We start from the raw sequence: 18,075 nt of genomic DNA, 5'->3' as shown, positions 1-18,075 counted from the left end.
ACACACACACACACACAGTAGCATGCAAAACATCTCTTACACACATTTTCATCTTCATGTTTTTATTTAGAGGAACTCCATTCATAACCACTCAGCTTTGTGCAGAAGCAATGGAGCAATGCCAGACCTGAATACTAGGAAGGGTGTGGCTGAAGGAGGTGGAAGATGCCAAAACACAGTAATGTTCCTCCTCACCTTCTTTTTTTAAATAAAACAAGGGTCACAATCATAAACCTATATAAACTGTGTCCTCACTCCTGCCAAGAAACCCTTGAACCTAACTCATCACTCCAAACACATGACTAGTACTGACACGAGTACAAAGATTGCAGCAAATACAACCAGTTGAATACGACAAAAATCACACATTAAAAAAAAGTAAATGGCAAACTGACAAAAACAAACAGCCTTAATTGCTTTTCAGTTTTTAATCAGGGCTGATGCACATTGATTTGACCAATGCGCCATCTACTGGAGGAAAAAGGAACAACCGGCAGCTTTTGTGCAGGAGCCTTACCGGGTCATCGCTCATGAAGCCCTTGTGCATGATGTGGTAAAGGTGCACCAGGAAATCACTGTTGGGGAGCACATCCTGGTGCCTGGTCATCATCTCACAGATCAGCTTGAAGGCCTGCAGTTTGCCAGCCTTGTACTCTGCAGGCAGCATGGTGCCCTAAAGAGGGGAGGAGTGCCATTATCAGGAGCTGGAGACACTTCTATTCTATTAAGCTGCAGCAGAGGCTTGAGAAGCTGATGTCCCCCACCCATTTAAAAAAAATAAATAAAAATAAAAATCCAACACCAACCACTAAATTTTCCCTCATACAGACATAACACATATTGAGGCAACATTCTTCCTTTTATTGGTTTGCATAAACAGTTTGATTAGATAATACTAATATGTTTGTTGCCGCCAAGGCTAACCATTCAGCTGCATTGATTACTTTTTGCTGCTCCTGGAAATGTAATGATATTGCCTTCTGAGCATTATAAGATCCTCCCAGATTCCCCCCCCCCCCCCCCCAAATAGCACCAATTGAGAAATTCACTCTAAATGTTTTAATATTTACTTTTAATGACATGACAGTGGATCCGGCAATCAGATCTATAAATCATTTTTAGGTTTTAGTATTTCATCCATAGCTTGTGTGCACACTAACATATAAAAAGCGTTTTGAACATCTGCTGTGTCTTTGCATTGTTCATACCCTGAAAAGCCAGGACGCAAGCATTCGAAGAGGTGGGATGAAGGCAGGTTGGGGCGGAGAAGACTGGTTGTCCACACTAATCCCAAGATTGTCCCGAATCTGTAAGCAAACATTTCACTTCATTGAATAACACATCATATCTAATGCTTGGTTCAAACTCTCTGCTTTAGGAAGTACAGAATACAATGTCTGATTTAAAATGTCATATTTTTTTATAGAAATTTTATCTGTCTTTGACATAAAGAGGATTTAAAAGCATCACTTTGATGTAGGCTTTTTTTTTTATGCTCGTGTACAAATAACATATGGAATTACTGGTTTATCATCAGCTGATTATGTCTTTATTGTACCTTGGCCAGCTTGTGCCACAGCTCATAGAGATAGGAGAAGACCTTGGCATGGATTTTGGGGCAGCGGATATTGTTGACATCTCCCAAGATACCCAAAATTCTCCTCCACAGGACGAAGGCTGAATCAGCATGCCAGCCAGTCAGAGTCCCACCAGCAATGATGCTGACATCATCAGCCAGAAACTCACTGCTATCTGCATGGTCACATAGAAAGAGTAATGGGTGATGTGGGTTACAGAAATTATTATTTGGCAACACTTTGCCAGTACCAAGAAAGACTTCATTTTATTTAGCTGAATGGATTCAGTCAACAAATGCAGATCAACTTTATACAGTTATAATAAAATGAATTGATTTGACTCTCAATGCTAATGCGTCGTTAGAGCAGCTGTTGACCAAATCCTTAAGTTATCTGGTGCATATTCCCCAAACGCATTATGCAAGTGAATAAAACACTCAAATACTTTTGGGAAACAGGCAGAAACCACATGCATCATCCAAGTGAATTGTGGCAAGACAGTGCCACCTAGTGGGCAGCAGGAGAGCAATGAGAACCTGAGGGAGTAAAGGCTTGGAAAGACAGATGATAGTGTAGCTGATGTGAGGTGATTCAAATGACTTCTGAAAGTTTTTTCTGTTTCACTGTTTTTAAATTTAGTTGCAGGGAAAAAAAGATAAAAGATTGCTCATTTGTTTACAAGAAGAAACAAAAGAACAATTATTTTGTATTATGTGTGCAGAATAATGACAAAGCAACTACTTTAAGTAAGAGTAGCATCAAACCAAACAAAGAAAAAGAAAATAGAAAAATCCACAGGGGGAATTTAAGACAAAGAAGTGAAATGCAGATGAAGACTGTGGTCTACATGATGAGTAGCAGCTAGGGAGCAGTACCCAAGTGGTGTGGCATGTGTAAGACAGACTGATGCATGGTGTCGTCCAGGGGGCAATCCCGTGGGCACTCTGTGTGCACCAGCAGGGCTGGTGAAGCGGGGGGATTCTGGGGGTAGTGGTAGTGGTTTTGGTGGTTGTGGTGGTAGGACGGGGATGCGGAGTGGGTAGGGAGAGCACACTCAGGACCTAAAAACAACAAGTGGACATGGATCAAACTGGGTTTGAGGAACAGAGCAGAGGGGCAGTGATCACAATGTGGGAAACACAGAAGTTCACGTACAAGGGTGGGAAGGGCAGACAGGGGGACGACAATATCTGCATACACGAGGGGGGAGGGAGTAAATAAATAAAAAGCCTCAAAGCTGAAGGGATGTTGTGGTAACCCCCCCTCACAGAAATTGACAGGTGACAAATTAAAGGAAAAACAAACCAGCTAATTCAAGCCCCTCCTCCATTTTTCCTGGTTAATGAAACATCTCTATCCTGATGGGAGTAGTCTCCTCCAACATGACAATGCTCTCACTGAATGAAAATTATGTGAACCACATGCTATCCACAGTCACCACTTCACTTCCTATCTGATTACACATGAGACAGTACCTATGAGTTTTTGCACAGCATCAGAAAACCAAATGAGGGAATATTTCCTGGAAAAAATGTGTTCTATCCCTCCAAGGGGCAAAAAGTAAAATGATGCTGTGGTGGTTCTTCTCCATACTACAACAGCGCATCTTTTTTTCCACCCTTAAATTTGTCAAACATCTGTAGATACCTTAAACAAACCAGAGACCACAGGTTACTTTTCCTTTCATAACATTTCCACTTTTCAAACACCACAAACTCTGAGCAGATTTAAAATCTTAAATTGCTTGGGAGAAGTCATCTAGACAATATTAGGTTTTTCACCCTTCCTAAGATTGATCAATCTATCAATCAAGAGCAACGTTACAAAACCCAGTTTAAACTGCACAACTGCTGAAGTGTCCCAAATAATTTAATCACTGTGATGAATGGTCACAAAGGGCTTCCTTTATAATAATGAGGATATTAGCTCTGTTGCTAACTATTATATGTATCAAACCAGCTGCAGGCTGCAGACAGACATAAATCAAGTACTCTGACTGGATTTGTTAGCTCAAACAAACTGTAACAAGCACAGCTAAACAGAGACATTTAATAGAGACACTTGCATCAAGATTTAGGGGCATGCTGTGAGTTTCTACCTGCTAAAGCTTCATTATGGCTGAGCAGCAGACTCCCCTGGCTCTGAGGATCAACTGTTACGTCCATGTGTGCCGACTGCGTGGACTGATTATCGGCTTCCTCATCAAACGCCTGCCAGGTAACTTCAGCCTCATTGAGGTAGCCATTGGACGTCTCGCTACTAACACTCTCACCTAGGTAAGGTGAAAAGATTAAATTCATGAAAGAAAAAAAAAGCAAAAGAAGCTTCAAATGGAGCCTACTAGCTCTGTAAGGAAAACTGTAATATCCAATGCAACAATTACATATTTATATGCTATAGTCTCAGAGTATGCTGATGAAAATTCACATTTTTAAAAAGCAATTTATGTTTAACATTAAAACTAAACAGTGATTATAACTTCTAACTTTTCTCTCTGAGCTTGGGCCTCGTGTAGTTTGCGTGTCCCTCAGTATTGCACTCTGTCTCAGCTGAGCTGCTGGTCCGTCGGATGAGGATCTACAACAAAGACAAACATTTAAACAGATGAACCAAGCGTTGATCAATCTTATTTTAAGCTAACACGATGGTTGAGGATGAATGTTCTCACCACAGGTGGTTCACTGCTCTCAGTCCTGCCCTCAGACATCCTGCTATCAGAACCACAGGAAGTAGGCGAGTACTCTCTCTGCTGGACTGAAAGGCAACAAACAGTTCTGATTTGGTCTCTACCAAAAACTGGAACATGTTCAGTTAATCTCTGTAGCCCTGATCTTAATTATAAAAAAATAAATAAATGAATATGTTTAAAGCAGGTCGTCTGACCAATCAGAGCAATCAGAGCACACAGGCTCAGGAAGGTGACCAAGAACCCGATTATCACTCTGATCGAGCGCCAGAGCGTCCAGTTACACTGGAGAGAGGAGAACCTTCTAAAAGAACCATTTCTGCAGCACTTCAGGCCTGAATGGTAGAGTAGCCAGATGGAAGATGCTTCTCAGGTAAAAAGCACATGACAGCCCACCTGGAGTTTGCCAAAAGGTCTCTCATCTGATTAGAGCACTTTGCTCTCACACAGGCCTACTTGTTGTTCCTACAGTATTTAAAAGTAGAATGGGAAGCAGAGCCTTCAGTTTTCAGGCCCCTCTTCTGTGGAACCAGCTTCCAGTTTGGATTCAGGAGACCGAGAATTCTGTACTTAAGATTAGGCTTCAAACTTTCCTTTTTGACAAAGCACATAATTAGGGCTGGATCAGGGGACCCTGAATCCTCCCTTAGTTATGCTGCAATAGGTGTAGGCTGCTGGGGGATTCCCACGATGCAGTGAGCATTTCTTCCTCAGTCACTTTTTTCACTCACTATGTGTTTGTACACCTCTCTGCACTTATTTGTTAGTACTAATCTCTGGCTCTCTTCCACAGCATGTCCTCTGTCCTCCCCACTGTCGCCAACACGCTTGCTCATAGAGGACATGTGATTTTTTTCCCCCCTCGTTATTATTGTAGGGTCTTTACCTTAAAATATAAAGCACCTTACAGTAACCATTGTTGCTGGGACACCGTCCCTACAGTAAAGCATGGTGGTAGCATCAAGTTGTTGGGATGCATCAAGTTGTTGGGATGCATTTCAGCATAAATGCAGCAATCTACAGAGACATGCTTGATGATAACTTGCTCCTGAGTGCTCTGAACCTCAGACTGGGCTGAAGGTTCATCTTCCAACAGGACAAGAAACGTAAGCACACAGCCATGATAACAAAGGAGTGGCTTTGAGACTCTCTGAATGCCCCGAGTGCCTCAGCCAGAGTCCAGACTTGAAACTGACTGAACAACTATGGAGAGACCTGAAAATGGCTGTGCACCAAAGCTCCTGATTCAGACCAAGCTTGACAGTTTCTGCAAAGGATGTGAGAAACTGCCCCCCCAACAAAAAAATAGGTGCGCCAACCTTGAAGCATCATACTCAAAAAGACTTGAGGCTGCAATTGCTGCCAAGTTATTAAGCAAGAGCTGTGAATACTTTAATTTTTTTAATAAATTTGCCAGAATTTCAAGCAACTTTTTCACTTCACTATTGTGTGCAGAATTTTATTGTGATAAATGAATTGAATCTATTTGGAATAGGGCGTTAACGCGGCAGCTTTATTCCAGCCGGAGAATGCTGTGAATACTCTGGATGTACTGCATCTCTGAAATAATTAGCAGACACCTGTTTCTGTGCAATGCAGCTTCTAAACCAAGCTGACTAGCACTGGCTCATAAATCCACCGTCTCATCACTTAAACAATAATAACACCAAAGATCTCTGACATACAGTTTAAGGTCTGTTTAACTATTCATGCTTAAAAATCAAACATATCAGGCTTAGCTGCTAAAATGAAAAATTCCAGTTGACTGTAATGTAAATAATAAAAAGTGTTCACACTATACAAGTCCACTCTCACATCATCTTGTTGAAAAGAAGAATAATGAATTTTACCTTTCTTTAATTTGCTTACAGAGCTGTTTTTTCTAAATGGTTGTTTTTGTACATGTATGTGCAAACATATGATGTTCAAACTCATTTGCAAACTCGAGCTGCATGATTATATCAGCCGTTTCTGCTCCAAGCTTATAAAGTGTAAAGAAGTCAGTAACTTCCTGTTTATGAAAATCAGACTAAACAGAAAAATTCAATTTGGTGTTTGGCCTGTTTTTCATATCCTTTTTATCACGAGGTTAAATTTTTAACTGTGAAAAACAAGCTGTTATTTGCTTTTTTTGTATTGCTTTGAAAAACCGAATAAGATTAATACCGTAATATTGCACTGGATAGTGGTGTAATAAAGACAACTGAAGTGACAGATTACTTCTCTTTTATAAAGAAACTGCAGGGTTAATTTGTATCACAGCTGAACACACAAACTGAATAAAAGAGGAGTAATTCCACTGAAAATAGTTGAATAGGCCTATAAAAGGAAATTGTCCAGTGAGCAATAGTTCTCAGTAAGTGCCAAACTGCTTTAAGTGGATAGGAAGGCAACAATAACTCAAATAACCTCTAATTACAACCAGGGTGTGCAGAAGAGCATCTCTGAATGCCAATAACTGAAACTTTGAAGGAGATGAGCTACAGCGGCAGGAAACTGAGGCTACACCTTGAACAGTCTCAGCAAAATTGGACAGCAGATGATTGGAAAAACATCTGGTACTTGTAGGGTGTACCTAATACAGTATTCAGTGAGTGTATACAGAAGATTAAAAAGTGCTTTGCGCTTGTATATACCTGGTAAGGTCTCAGACAGCTGTTGGGTGATGTCTGAGGTGCTGCTGCTACGCGGCAGAGGACTGTCTCTGCCTCCCAGCTCCTCCTCTCCCCCACACTCTGACAGCTGACACTCCTCCACATCTGACAGTCGGGAAGACAAAGACATGGTCAGGAAGAGGTGCAATACGGATCAAATATCATGGAAACACACTGGAATATGACTTGCAGACACTGTACAGACAAAGATTTCACACATATGAGACATGGTGAGGAAAAACAGGGCATGCAAACATGCAACGGTGATACATACACTTGTTAAGGACAGCACAAGGCACCGGGGCAATCTTGAGAAATGCATTAGTCAGATCATCCAACAACATGGATTAAATAAAAAGTTCAGGGTGCTATACGAGAGACTGTGACTGAATATGAATGGGAAAGGCTGGGCGAAGGTCACGCAACATGCAAACACATGCAGCTCTCACAATACTTTACCTGAGAGTCTGTGAGAGCAAGCAGAGTTACCAGAAGAGATACCAGGCAAGAAAGAGCTCACAGTGTGGAGCAGCATAGGAACACTTTTAGTAGTGGGCAAAGCCTCGTATAGATGAACACAGTTGCTGATGGACTGGCTTCGCTTAGCTTCCATCAGGGAAGGAGAAAGAAGAGGAAAAAGAAGAGAAACAGTGGGAAGAGAAATAAGGTAAAGGAAAGAAGCAAATATTCAATGATAGTAAAGTACAAAATGCTGCAAAGAAGCTTCTGCTAATAAATTCAATTCTGATCGTGAAAATGGAGCAATTGAAGACCAGCAGCACCAGAGTTTGATCCAAATATAGTCGCATGTGAGTCACAGGTTAAAATAAAACGGCTTTAAGAGAGAAAATATTTTAAAACCAGTCAAAAAAATAAATAAATAAAAATGAAGGGACACTGTCACAAAAGTGAGATTTAAAGATTTTATACAGAAAAAATATAGAAAATCATAACACAAATCAGCACAGCAATACCACAAAATCTACCAAATATAAATCACGAGGGAAAGAAATCAAAACGCCTGGAAGACAATAAAATAAAAAACTGGTAATACACATTTCTCAGATAATGAAGAAACACTGATTCTGCACTATGTCAATTTTAGATTTTATTTTACTGTGAAAATCTCTGGTTTTAAATGTGCAACAGAAGTAAAGAAACTATATAGAAAATGAGCACGAATGCTAAAGTTTTCCTCCAAAAAGCAAAAACAAAGATCAGCGATGTCTTGGTTCTGAATTTAGTGAACTGATTATTATTATGATTATTTAACAGCCGCGTGACCCTTTTAAGATGATCATGAGGAGGCTTTTTAATTTATTCCTAAATAATAATGACATACAGCTGACATTCATTTTAAATTAAAAGATACATTTTCTGACATGTAGTAACATATTTGCAAATGGCAATACGTGACTTCCAGTGTGGAGTATCTGTAGTATTTTCAAACTGATTTTTTGCTCCTTATCAGCTGAAACGCATATCAGTCTATAGACTAGTACTCTCCCCTAAATCCATGCAGATTCAAATGATGATGATAAAAATTTGTGTAGTTAAAATTTGCATTGAGACACACACACACACACACACACACACACTCTCTCTCTCTCTCTCTCTCTCTCTCTTTCAAGGGCAACCTAAGAAAGAGAGCAACAGAACTTATCCATCACACATATACAAGGCAGGATGGCTGCTGTGTATCCAGGTGTTACAGGGTGAGAGTCTGAGTACACCCTGGGCAGGTCGCCAGTATATTGCAGGGCTACACACACTATGCAGTAAAAAATGAAAAATTAATAAAAATAATTACCCGTGTACACGCCAAGCAGAAAACATTTGATCTCACTCTCTGCATTATTCTATAAGACCTGATAACCATCTCATCTCTGGCAGACTGAGAGCCGGTTCAACTGGGTCCTTGAAGCTGTAGAAGCTTAATGAGTACTGTAATGAATTTTTGAGCCCCTTCCTTCGTTATCAAGACATGATCTCAGAACAATATTAGTTTGCATTTGCATGCTTAAGTGCAACCAAGTTTTGACAGTTGTCAATGCTGAGGCATTGCCATTGTGCCTGAATAGCACTTCAGGTTTAATCTCAAAGGGAGCAGAGAAAGAGGACAGTTCTATTCTCTGCTTTCAGCACACTTTAATTATGCCTTTCAGTGAGAGAGATACATCGTCTCCTCCAGCCCGCCACTGCATCCCATTTATGCATATTAATGAGCATTAATTACACTCTTAATGAAACTATCAAAAACTGCCATGCAATTGATGTGTGGGCCTTCTCTTGAGGAGTAGGGAGGAGGGCTGCTCGGCCTTTGAAGATCAATGTGGGAGAAATCCAATTAGGCCAAAGAAAGGGAAGGGAATTTCAAGCAGTAGTGTTTCATGTCCATCTTTGCTTGTACGCAGATACAAATAAACAGACCAGCATAATAGGTGGATAAACATGTGCATGGGACGCATAATAGATCGAGAACACGCGCGCATGCACACGCACGCACACACACACACCACAACCTTAAAAGTGACCTTACTTGAACCTTTAAATGTGTGCGATTTATATTACAGGCTCTTGCTTTTCGCCTCCATAGGGAAGACACGTCTCCATAATGAGACTGTGTAGACAAACAAATTTAGGCCCCCACAACACGAGTAATACCTACACCACACACACACGCCCCTTCTAAGATGTCATCCAGGCACAATTACGTCTGCTCCTCGCTCAATGAGCTCGTCATTTCAGAACATTGGCGGTAATTGGTGAGGCGGAAGGCCAGGGAACAAAAAGGGATCATCTCTGTGTTTTATCCCCCACATTAAGATTCTGTCTAGACAAAATTAAGAGGAGCAAGCCAGACACTGTAGCTTCTTACTACTCCACTGCTCAACTTATAATTAGCCTGCCACTTTCTCATCAGATAAGGGGTGTTTGCAGAGTCCAAAGCTGGCCTCTGACATGCTGTCAGGGGGACTGTGCTGTATGCCTACAATCCAGTTGACATGGAAACATGTTGACACTGGGTAGTGACATGTGAGGGAAACAATAGGTGCCATCTGCTGGCCTCTTTGTCTTTGGTGTCAGGGCTTTCAGAAACACCTGGGCCAGTGTACACACGGACCTGTCTGAAGACTTTCACACACAATAATACTGTCTGATAAACCCTGCGGTCTAAAGTTGTGCTTCAAAGGGTTATCAGTATGGTGTTAGAGACTCACACAAAAGCTGAAGATAATACTCTGTGCGTATGGAACAATGCTTTAAAAAAAACAATAACAACACATTTAAAACAGCTTTGTTTCCTGCTTCTAACGCATCAGCCAAAATGCATCTTAAAAAATGCAATCATAACAAGATAATCTGAGTCATTCTCTTCACCTGTCAGTGCCTTTAATGCTAATGTTTTATATAAAGCCAAGTATTAAATTCATTTTACGTCTGCTTTAAATGTATATGGCTCATACGAGCCACAGCTTACTTACCAGAGGCCTTCTGTCGGACATTGTTCCGGGCCTTCTCCACACCCGGTGCTCCTGAAGTAGTGGCTGAGCGAGTCCTCATGGGCTCCTGTACTGGTGGCCCGCCCTGTTCCCCATGATTCCTCCAGCTCAGGGAGAATGAGCGTGCAACTGCTGCTGCCTTCTGAGAGTCCTGGATCACTCCTGACATACGAGGAACAAAACTTAGTGAGTGCTGAAGTGTTCAAGGGCATTTTGTAATGAACAAAACTAAACATTTAGTTTATTTTAGAGCTGAAAAAACAAGAATGAAAATTAATGGGCCAACCCTTTTTATTTGACTTTAAACAACACAGAGTAGCTGGCAGAATTATCGTTTTAACCTTACATAGGTCACTTTTAAGCATGGCACCTTTAAAACAGGTCAAACAAGTGTACTGAATCGTACTGGTCAGAGTTAGTCAAGCACACAAAGAAAAACAAAAGACAAAAAATAAACTGTGTCATCCTTCCAATCAAATTAAAGCCACTCTAATCTCCTCATCTTTTCCCATTTTGTCCTCTCACCACGTCCTCTCTGCTTCTTCTCCTTCTGTTCACTGAGTTTGTCCAGAGGCAGGTTGGCCATGTCCAGGCCATAAACGGAGCGTGCCAGCACAGCCGTAAGCGAGTCCATGATGCTGGCCCATTCTGTCACCAGCTCCTCCCAGCAGGTAAGAGAGGACAGCACTGCCAGCAGCTCATCCCAAAGCTCCCGGGAGATAAATACGCACAGGTTGGCTCGTACCCACGCCACAATGATGGTCTGGATGCAGGAGGAGAAAAGACATGATGAATTAGCACCAAGTTACACATACAGTGAGACACAAACATGCTGAATATAGAGCAGGCTTGATAGCACGTGTACAAATAAAGACAAATCGCACTGTATTCAGAGCCAAAGAACAGAGGTGATGACAGATCCATCTCTATGACTGCCTGTTTATCAGAGTGTGTAACAAACTAAATGCAACCATACCCTAAAAAGCAAAGATGCTAAACTTTCAGCAAAGCTGTCTTTTCTTTGGTTGTCCTGTGGCCTCTTCATCACAGCCTCTGTGATTCTCAGTAGTACCTGCAACATCTGCTCCCTGCAGAACATGGACAGTAAATAAATTACAATAATGTCAATTGAATTCGATTAAAAAAAAAAAAAAAAAAGGGATAAAAATCACAATTTTTTTTTTTTTTTTTAAAATAAATAAATTTGCACATCTAAACATACTACTAACCACGTCTGTGTATTCATGGAGTGCTCCATGATCATATGCCGATAGATGCTAAGAACACCCTTGCACACCTCAACCTGATTTTCCAGGAGTTTTGGTACATCCTGGCATGGCTCCAACAGAAACACGTTGGATGAACTGGTCAGAAACACCTGCACGAACGTAAATGTGTGCAAACATAAAGTAATTAAGACAACAACAATACTGGAAAAACACTAATTCCAACCATCAGAGGTTATGAACACAGATATACCTGTAGTGTTGGCTGGATGCCGGCTTTGATGTTCCTGTTCTCCTCCTCGGTGATGAAGCCCTGATTGATGGCACTGCTGAACGAGTAGGTCCTACCCCAGCTGGACGACCGCTTGTGACTGTGACTCTCCATCATCTGGTAGAAGACAAGGCCGGTCAGTCAAATTCACAGTAGACGTAAACTAATTTATTAAGACCGGTTTTTCTATGTATTTGTGTTTCCATGACTAAGGCCAGTTAATCAACGTAAGCTGGTTTTATGCACATAAATGCATCGTATCATTTGCATGTTACATGTTCGTTTTAATGGTCAAAAGGGTTTTAGTGTTTATTTCTCAGTCTGGTGCACCTTTATCATTCTACACCATTAACTGGGGCTCACAATAGGCTGCAGAGACAGGACACTATTTCTGGACGTTTGCATGATCGATACAGGCTGCAGGTAGTTTCTGTGAATAAAAAATAAAGCTGCTAATTGCTTTGAAGTAAAAATATGCACTTTAAATGTTGTGGTAATTAAGTTATTGAGGCATATGATTTATAGGTAGATCAATGTTTAGCAGAAAAGATATGTCTAACAATGAAAGTGAATAACTAATAATATTCTTATTGCATTTCTGATTATTCCAAAATTGTTAGTAATTAAATGTTTTTTTCTGTAAGATTCTCAACTCAAATTGTACCAAGTCTGATACAGGCCTGCAAAAACTACCTGTAAGACGGGTTTTTGAAAGCATGGGGAAAAAAAACAAGGGCATAACTGATTTTTATACAACTTAGTCATTATATATGTGACAGGTTATTGCAAACTTATTCATCTTTCTGCATTACTTACTTGCACGTGCATGTTATTTGTCTCGGTACTGATAATCTGTTCGGAGCATTCGTCCACTTCATCTTCCCGAGCGGTTCTGTCGGGCTCTGCCATGAAAGAGGGTTTCTCCTGCAGGAGCCACTTCCTGTACACTTTGATGACCTTCCTGGTTGCAGAAGCCTCACAGGATGGCAACAAGAAAGCCTTTGCAAAACAAATTAACAAGAAAGAAAGAAAGAAACCATGGCTCATTAGGATTAAAGTTAGTTTTAAATGTGAATCTGTAATTTAATGAAAAGGCCAGCAGAGGGCGACACAGTCCGTGTTACTGCAGTGCATCTTTGTTAGAGGCATCTTCCAACAGAACAAAATAGAAAATACTGGCAAAGGTTGCAACAGACGACAGAAATACTCCACCTGGTGGAAGATCTCGTTGACGAAGTTCACATTGTCCCGGGTGGAGAGCAGAATGGACTGCACCATGTCATAAACATGGCGGTGCTCCTCCTCAACGCTACACAAACTGGAATCGCTGGCTCGTCGATCTGACAGGGTGCTACTGTTGGAGTGGCTCTTCTCAGGCTCCCCCGCTGGTCCGTTTGCGTCCCCATCTGATGTCTTATCCTTCTCCTGGCTGCTACTGCCTGCAGTGACAGTCTGGAAAACACAGCCAGGAACGAGAGTCCTTCAGTATGCAGTAGGGGGTACCTCCTCACACGGACCACTACAGTCTCCTTCAGCACAGATTACTTGGCTGTTAGTTGTATTTTATAGCATTTTTAAAGGGAAATGAACCACTGTAGTATGTATGCAGCATTTGTCTCTGGATAAATCACATAAAAATCCATTTATTTTCTCCATGACTGATTTAACTCGAAAGTGACAGAACTGTTGCAGTCTGAAATAAAACCTCCATGACTCCTGATCGCCGTCATCACGATTTTATTTCAGCTATAATCTTAGGTTGAATGCTGTATTGCTTGTGAAGCTGTTGATCAACTATGTTTTATATAGAGGTAAAATAACATTTAGGAATGAATAAATGCATGAATATTGTTCAGAAACATAAACCCCAGATGTCTTTATACTACTGCTAAAGATGGTGTGCTACAAAAACATCTGAAGGATAAAGAAGATCTTGGAATAACAGAATGGAGAAAGAAGAAACCAACACAGGGTACTGTGTGTTCACCTGGATGAGTTTGGGAATGACCTCGGTGCCGTTCTTTGCGCTCTGCGCTGAAGCAGCAGTGCTGATGTACTTCTTCTCCAGGAAGAAAGTGACAAGCCAGGTGATGAAGGCCACACGAGGTGCTAGGTACTGATCCCTTGTGCAGAAGGTGCTCTCATTGTTCCGTGTCACTGGCACATACAAGGGTTTTGGTCTGTGGTGGGGGAGGTCTGATGGAGTAACACAGTGGATGAAGAGTTGAGGGCAGAGGGGCGGTTAAAAATGGAAAACAGTGGGAGAAAAAGACAAAGATAATAAAGATTAAATGAGTGGCTGTGGTGAAGTCAGAGTTTTTCCCACTAAATCAAATTGTTCATTTAAATGATTATGGAATCTTGAAACAGGATATGATTTCATCATTTCCTGTATTTCATGAACCTGCTGCTCACGAGTAAAGCCGTCACTGTTTTTATTAAGGAAACTATTTTCTGCACACTTATCTTATTTTCTGTGTTACGGGAAAGTAATAAGTAAAGAAAGAGTAGCTGATGTACACTGTGTGCAACTTGAGAGAATACTCCTTTTGTAAAAAAACATACTAAAACATACAAACCGGATTCCAAAAAAGTTAGGACACTAAACAAATTGTGAATAAAAACTGAATGCAACGATGTGGGGATGGCAAATGTCAATATTTTATTCAGAATAGAACATAAATCACGGAACAAAAGTTGAAACTGAGAAGACTGATAATTTTAAGGGAAAAATATGGTGATTCAAAATGTCATGGTGTCAACAAATCCCCAAAAAGTTGGGACAAGGCCATTTTCACCACTGTGTGGCATCTCCCCTTCTTCTTACAACACTCAGACGTCTGGGGACCGAGGAGACCAGTTTCTCAAGTTTAGAAATAGGAATGCTCTCCCATTCTTGTCTAATACAGGCCTCTAACTGTATTATCGTCTTGGGCCTTCTTTGTCGCACCTTCCTCTTTATGATGCGCCAAATGTTCTCTATAGGTGAAAGATCTGGACTGCAGACTGGCCATTTCAGTACCCGGATCCTTCTCCTACGCAGCCATGATGTTGTGATTGATGCCGAATGTGGTCTGGCATTATCTTGTTGAAAAATTAAGGGTCTTCCCTGAAAGAGATGACGTCTGGATGGGAGCATATGTTGTTCTAGAACCTGAATGTATTTTTCTGCATTGATGGTGCCTTTCCAGACATGCAAGCTGCCCATGCCACACGCACCCATGCAACCCCATACCATCAGAGATGCAGGCTTCTGAACTGAGCGTTGATAACAACTTGGGTTGTCCTTGTCCTCTTTGGTCCTGATGACATGGCGTCCCACATTTCCAAAAAGAACTTCCAATCGTGACTCGTCTGACCACAGAACAGTCTTCCATTTTGCCACACTCCATTTTACATGATCCCTGGCCCAGTGAAAACGCCTGAGCTTGTGGATCTTGCTTAGAAATGGCTTCTTCTTTGCACTGTAGAGTTTCAGCTGGCAACAGTGGATGGCACAGTGGATTGTGTTCACTGACAATGGTTTCTGGAAGTATTCCTGAGCCCATTCTGTGATTTCCTTTCCTGTTTGTGGTGCAGTGTCGTTTAAGGGCCCGGAGATCACGGGCATCCAGTAAGGGTTTACGCCCTTGATCCTTACGCACAGAGATTGTCCCAGATTCTCTGGATCTTCGGATGATGTTATGCACAGTTGATGATGATAACTACAAAGTCTTTGCAATTTTTCGCTAGGTAACACCTTTCTGATATTGCTCCACTATCTTTCTGCGCAACATTGTGGGAATTGATGATCCTCTACCCATCTTGGCTTCTGAGAGACACAATCGTGTTGCCAATTAACGTAATTAGTGTTAATTGGTCTTCCAGCTCTTCGTTATGCTCAAATTTACTTTTTCCAGCCTCTTATTGCTACTTGTCCCAACTTTTTTGGGATTTGTTGACACCGTGAAATTTTGAATCAATATCTTTTTCCTTTCAAATAATACATTTTCTCGGATTGAACTTTTGATCTGTCATCTACGTTCTATTCTGAATAAAATATTGACATTTGCCATCTCCACATCATTGCATTCAGTTTTTATTCACAATTTGTTTGGTGTCCCAACTTTTTTGGAATCCGGTTTGTAATATATACAGTGCATAGTTTGGGTTTGTGGGCTTACCTAATAAAGGCTTGTAGAGGTTTGTGAGCTTGGTGAAGGAGGGAAATAAGTGTGGAAGGTAGTACTTCTTGAACAGGGTGAAGAGAAACCTGAAGCCTGTGTCCTGGTTCTCTTTGTTCTTCCATTCTAAACTGGATGCCTGGCAGACAGACAGCACAATAAGGCAGACAAGGTCAGGCTACAGAGAGAGGAGATGCTTCCAACATCACAGCGACAGTATATTGTTTGCAACACAATAGCATGAAGGTTCCTCTAAGATTAAAAAAAAAAAAAAAAAAAAGTACATAGACATAAACTGTTAGATCTGAGGCCAAATATGATGAAAAACTTTAGACTTAACAACTGAATTTACTTTTTATCTTACAGTGGCACAATACATGGAGGAGACCCAATCATGAAAACAAATGAAAGATGAAGCCAGAACAGAGTATGTTCACATTTGTTGAGCACTTCCATCACACGGCTGTCTATTAAAGACAGAAAAAGCATTTGCACATAAAAGGCATTTAATTTAAGTATGCAAGTGCATTTGCGCAAATTTTATAACACAACTTAATCTAGTCACTGAAAATGTTTGTGTCTGAGGAACTAACTGTACAGAACATGAGGAATTAATAGTTTAGCTGCTGACTTCATAAAACGTGCTGGGTTAAAGCTGATATTTTCATGATGAAAGAAATACTCAACTAAAATACTTTATCTAACAGTATTAGAAGGAACCCCAACAACAAGTGGGGTAAAGCAGCCATCAAGCACATCCAAGAATATCCTGCAGGCAGGGTTAGTTATGATAACATTACTATTCTTGCTGCTGTCAGACAAAGTGAGTTATTACCTGGATGACCATGTACTTAAGCAGTATTTCTAGGATATAACAGGTCAGGTCATCTGCAGCTTTTTCACCTGCCACAGCTGGAACCAGTGGGGTGATCTCCTCAGGCACCACCTTGGCTGCTCAAATCAACAGAAAGAAAGGACCCGAGTTAATGACAGAAAATAAACCTACCCAGTATTATAACTGGGTACTTTACATAATTTCAGTGGCAATCCTAAGCATGTACAAATGTAATAAAATCTATGGTCATTTAAATGTGAATACATAATGTGTAATGTGCTACTCTTTTCTCACCATCTGGGGGGTTGGAGAAAGGGTTGTAAATGATGGTGTCGAGGGTGCACGGCCCTCTGGAGGAGGGCACAGCGGGGAATCCTGGCACCAGACAGGCAAAGATGAGGAACTGCTCCTCTGCACAGTGGTCCCTTAGGGCCTGCAGCCACAGCAGGAAGAGACGGATCCCCTCACAGCGAATCTAGAAAGCGGGAGAAAAGGTCATTTTTATGCATATTCAAAAGGAGGCTAATTTTAACAATCCATTCAACTAAAAAAATATGTTCAGTCCATCTTTGTGTGCCAAGATTTTAAAAGCTCAAATTGGGCACTTACTTTGAATGAATTTCCAGTGTGCAGAAGCTTTTTGAGAATAGAACCTGGAGGATAGAAAACGTGACAACGGTCAAAAACCGCTATTCAAATTTTCTTCTGCACAACAAGGAAAGAGACAAACCGCACAAAGCTGTCATCTCGACTCAGAAGAATTGACCTTGATGGGTGGTCTTGACAAACTAGTGGGTAGAGTGGCAAGGCTTCATATTTTCCTGATGAAAATTAACACGAGTTGGCAGCGACACACATTTATGAAGCCAATCTGGTTCCACTGTAATCAAATGAGACATCGGCCTGATTGCTAAATATCTCGGGAGGAAGAGCTCTGCATGTCTGTGCGTGCGTGATTTAGGACATGCTCTTGACAGGCAGCAGTCTCTTTTGAGGACGTTGTGGGCTGGAAAACACTTTGACTGGTCCTAATATTGATTTTAAGGTGATGATTAAGATTAAGAATCGGGTTTTGTTAGTGTAAAAGCCAAACCGCTGAACAGGTGTCTTAAAGTCCTGATCAACAGGCCCTTACTGAGGGAGCTTTTGTCTGGTCTTCT

At 41.1% G+C, this 18,075-nt stretch overlaps 1 protein-coding gene across 6 annotated transcripts in view; it reads right to left on the bottom strand.

Moving 5' to 3' along the window:
• Positions 1-18,075, bottom strand: part of ralgapa2 (Ral GTPase activating protein catalytic subunit alpha 2) — a 95,349-nt gene that overhangs the window by 50,411 nt on the left and 26,863 nt on the right. For 4 of the 6 annotated variants that reach the window (XM_086273756.1, XM_086273750.1, XM_086273754.1 and 1 more), the window contains exons 5-25: positions 17,525-17,568; positions 17,210-17,390; positions 16,916-17,031; positions 16,081-16,219; positions 13,905-14,113; positions 13,130-13,369; positions 12,734-12,916; positions 11,900-12,034; positions 11,650-11,798; positions 11,397-11,508; positions 10,946-11,183; positions 10,403-10,582; positions 7,377-7,523; positions 6,900-7,022; positions 4,246-4,331; positions 4,064-4,154; positions 3,676-3,849; positions 2,453-2,638; positions 1,559-1,752; positions 1,209-1,307; positions 518-673 (exon numbers count right to left, since the gene is read on the bottom strand). In XM_086273756.1, coding sequence (XP_086129882.1) covers positions 518-673; positions 1,209-1,307; positions 1,559-1,752; positions 2,453-2,638; positions 3,676-3,849; positions 4,064-4,154; positions 4,246-4,331; positions 6,900-7,022; positions 7,377-7,523; positions 10,403-10,582; positions 10,946-11,183; positions 11,397-11,508; positions 11,650-11,798; positions 11,900-12,034; positions 12,734-12,916; positions 13,130-13,369; positions 13,905-14,113; positions 16,081-16,219; positions 16,916-17,031; positions 17,210-17,390; positions 17,525-17,568 — 3,182 coding nt within the window. The remainder of the gene's footprint in view (positions 1-517; positions 674-1,208; positions 1,308-1,558; positions 1,753-2,452; positions 2,639-3,675; positions 3,850-4,063; positions 4,155-4,245; positions 4,332-6,899; positions 7,023-7,376; positions 7,524-10,402; positions 10,583-10,945; positions 11,184-11,396; positions 11,509-11,649; positions 11,799-11,899; positions 12,035-12,733; positions 12,917-13,129; positions 13,370-13,904; positions 14,114-16,080; positions 16,220-16,915; positions 17,032-17,209; positions 17,391-17,524; positions 17,569-18,075) is intronic. The other 2 variants (XM_086273755.1, XM_086273752.1) reach the window with 2 other exon arrangements.

Source organism: Aulonocara sp. 'chitande type north' Nkhata Bay, linkage group LG19 (genome assembly GCF_057382095.1).
Source record: "Aulonocara sp. 'chitande type north' Nkhata Bay isolate Kocher_YH1m ecotype deep benthic linkage group LG19, A_spYH_male_GT1.1, whole genome shotgun sequence".
Classification (NCBI taxonomy): Eukaryota; Metazoa; Chordata; class Actinopteri; order Cichliformes; family Cichlidae; genus Aulonocara; species Aulonocara sp. 'chitande type north' Nkhata Bay.
The sequence above is the reverse complement of the archived record's forward strand: the minus strand, read 5'-3'. Positions and strand labels throughout refer to the sequence as shown.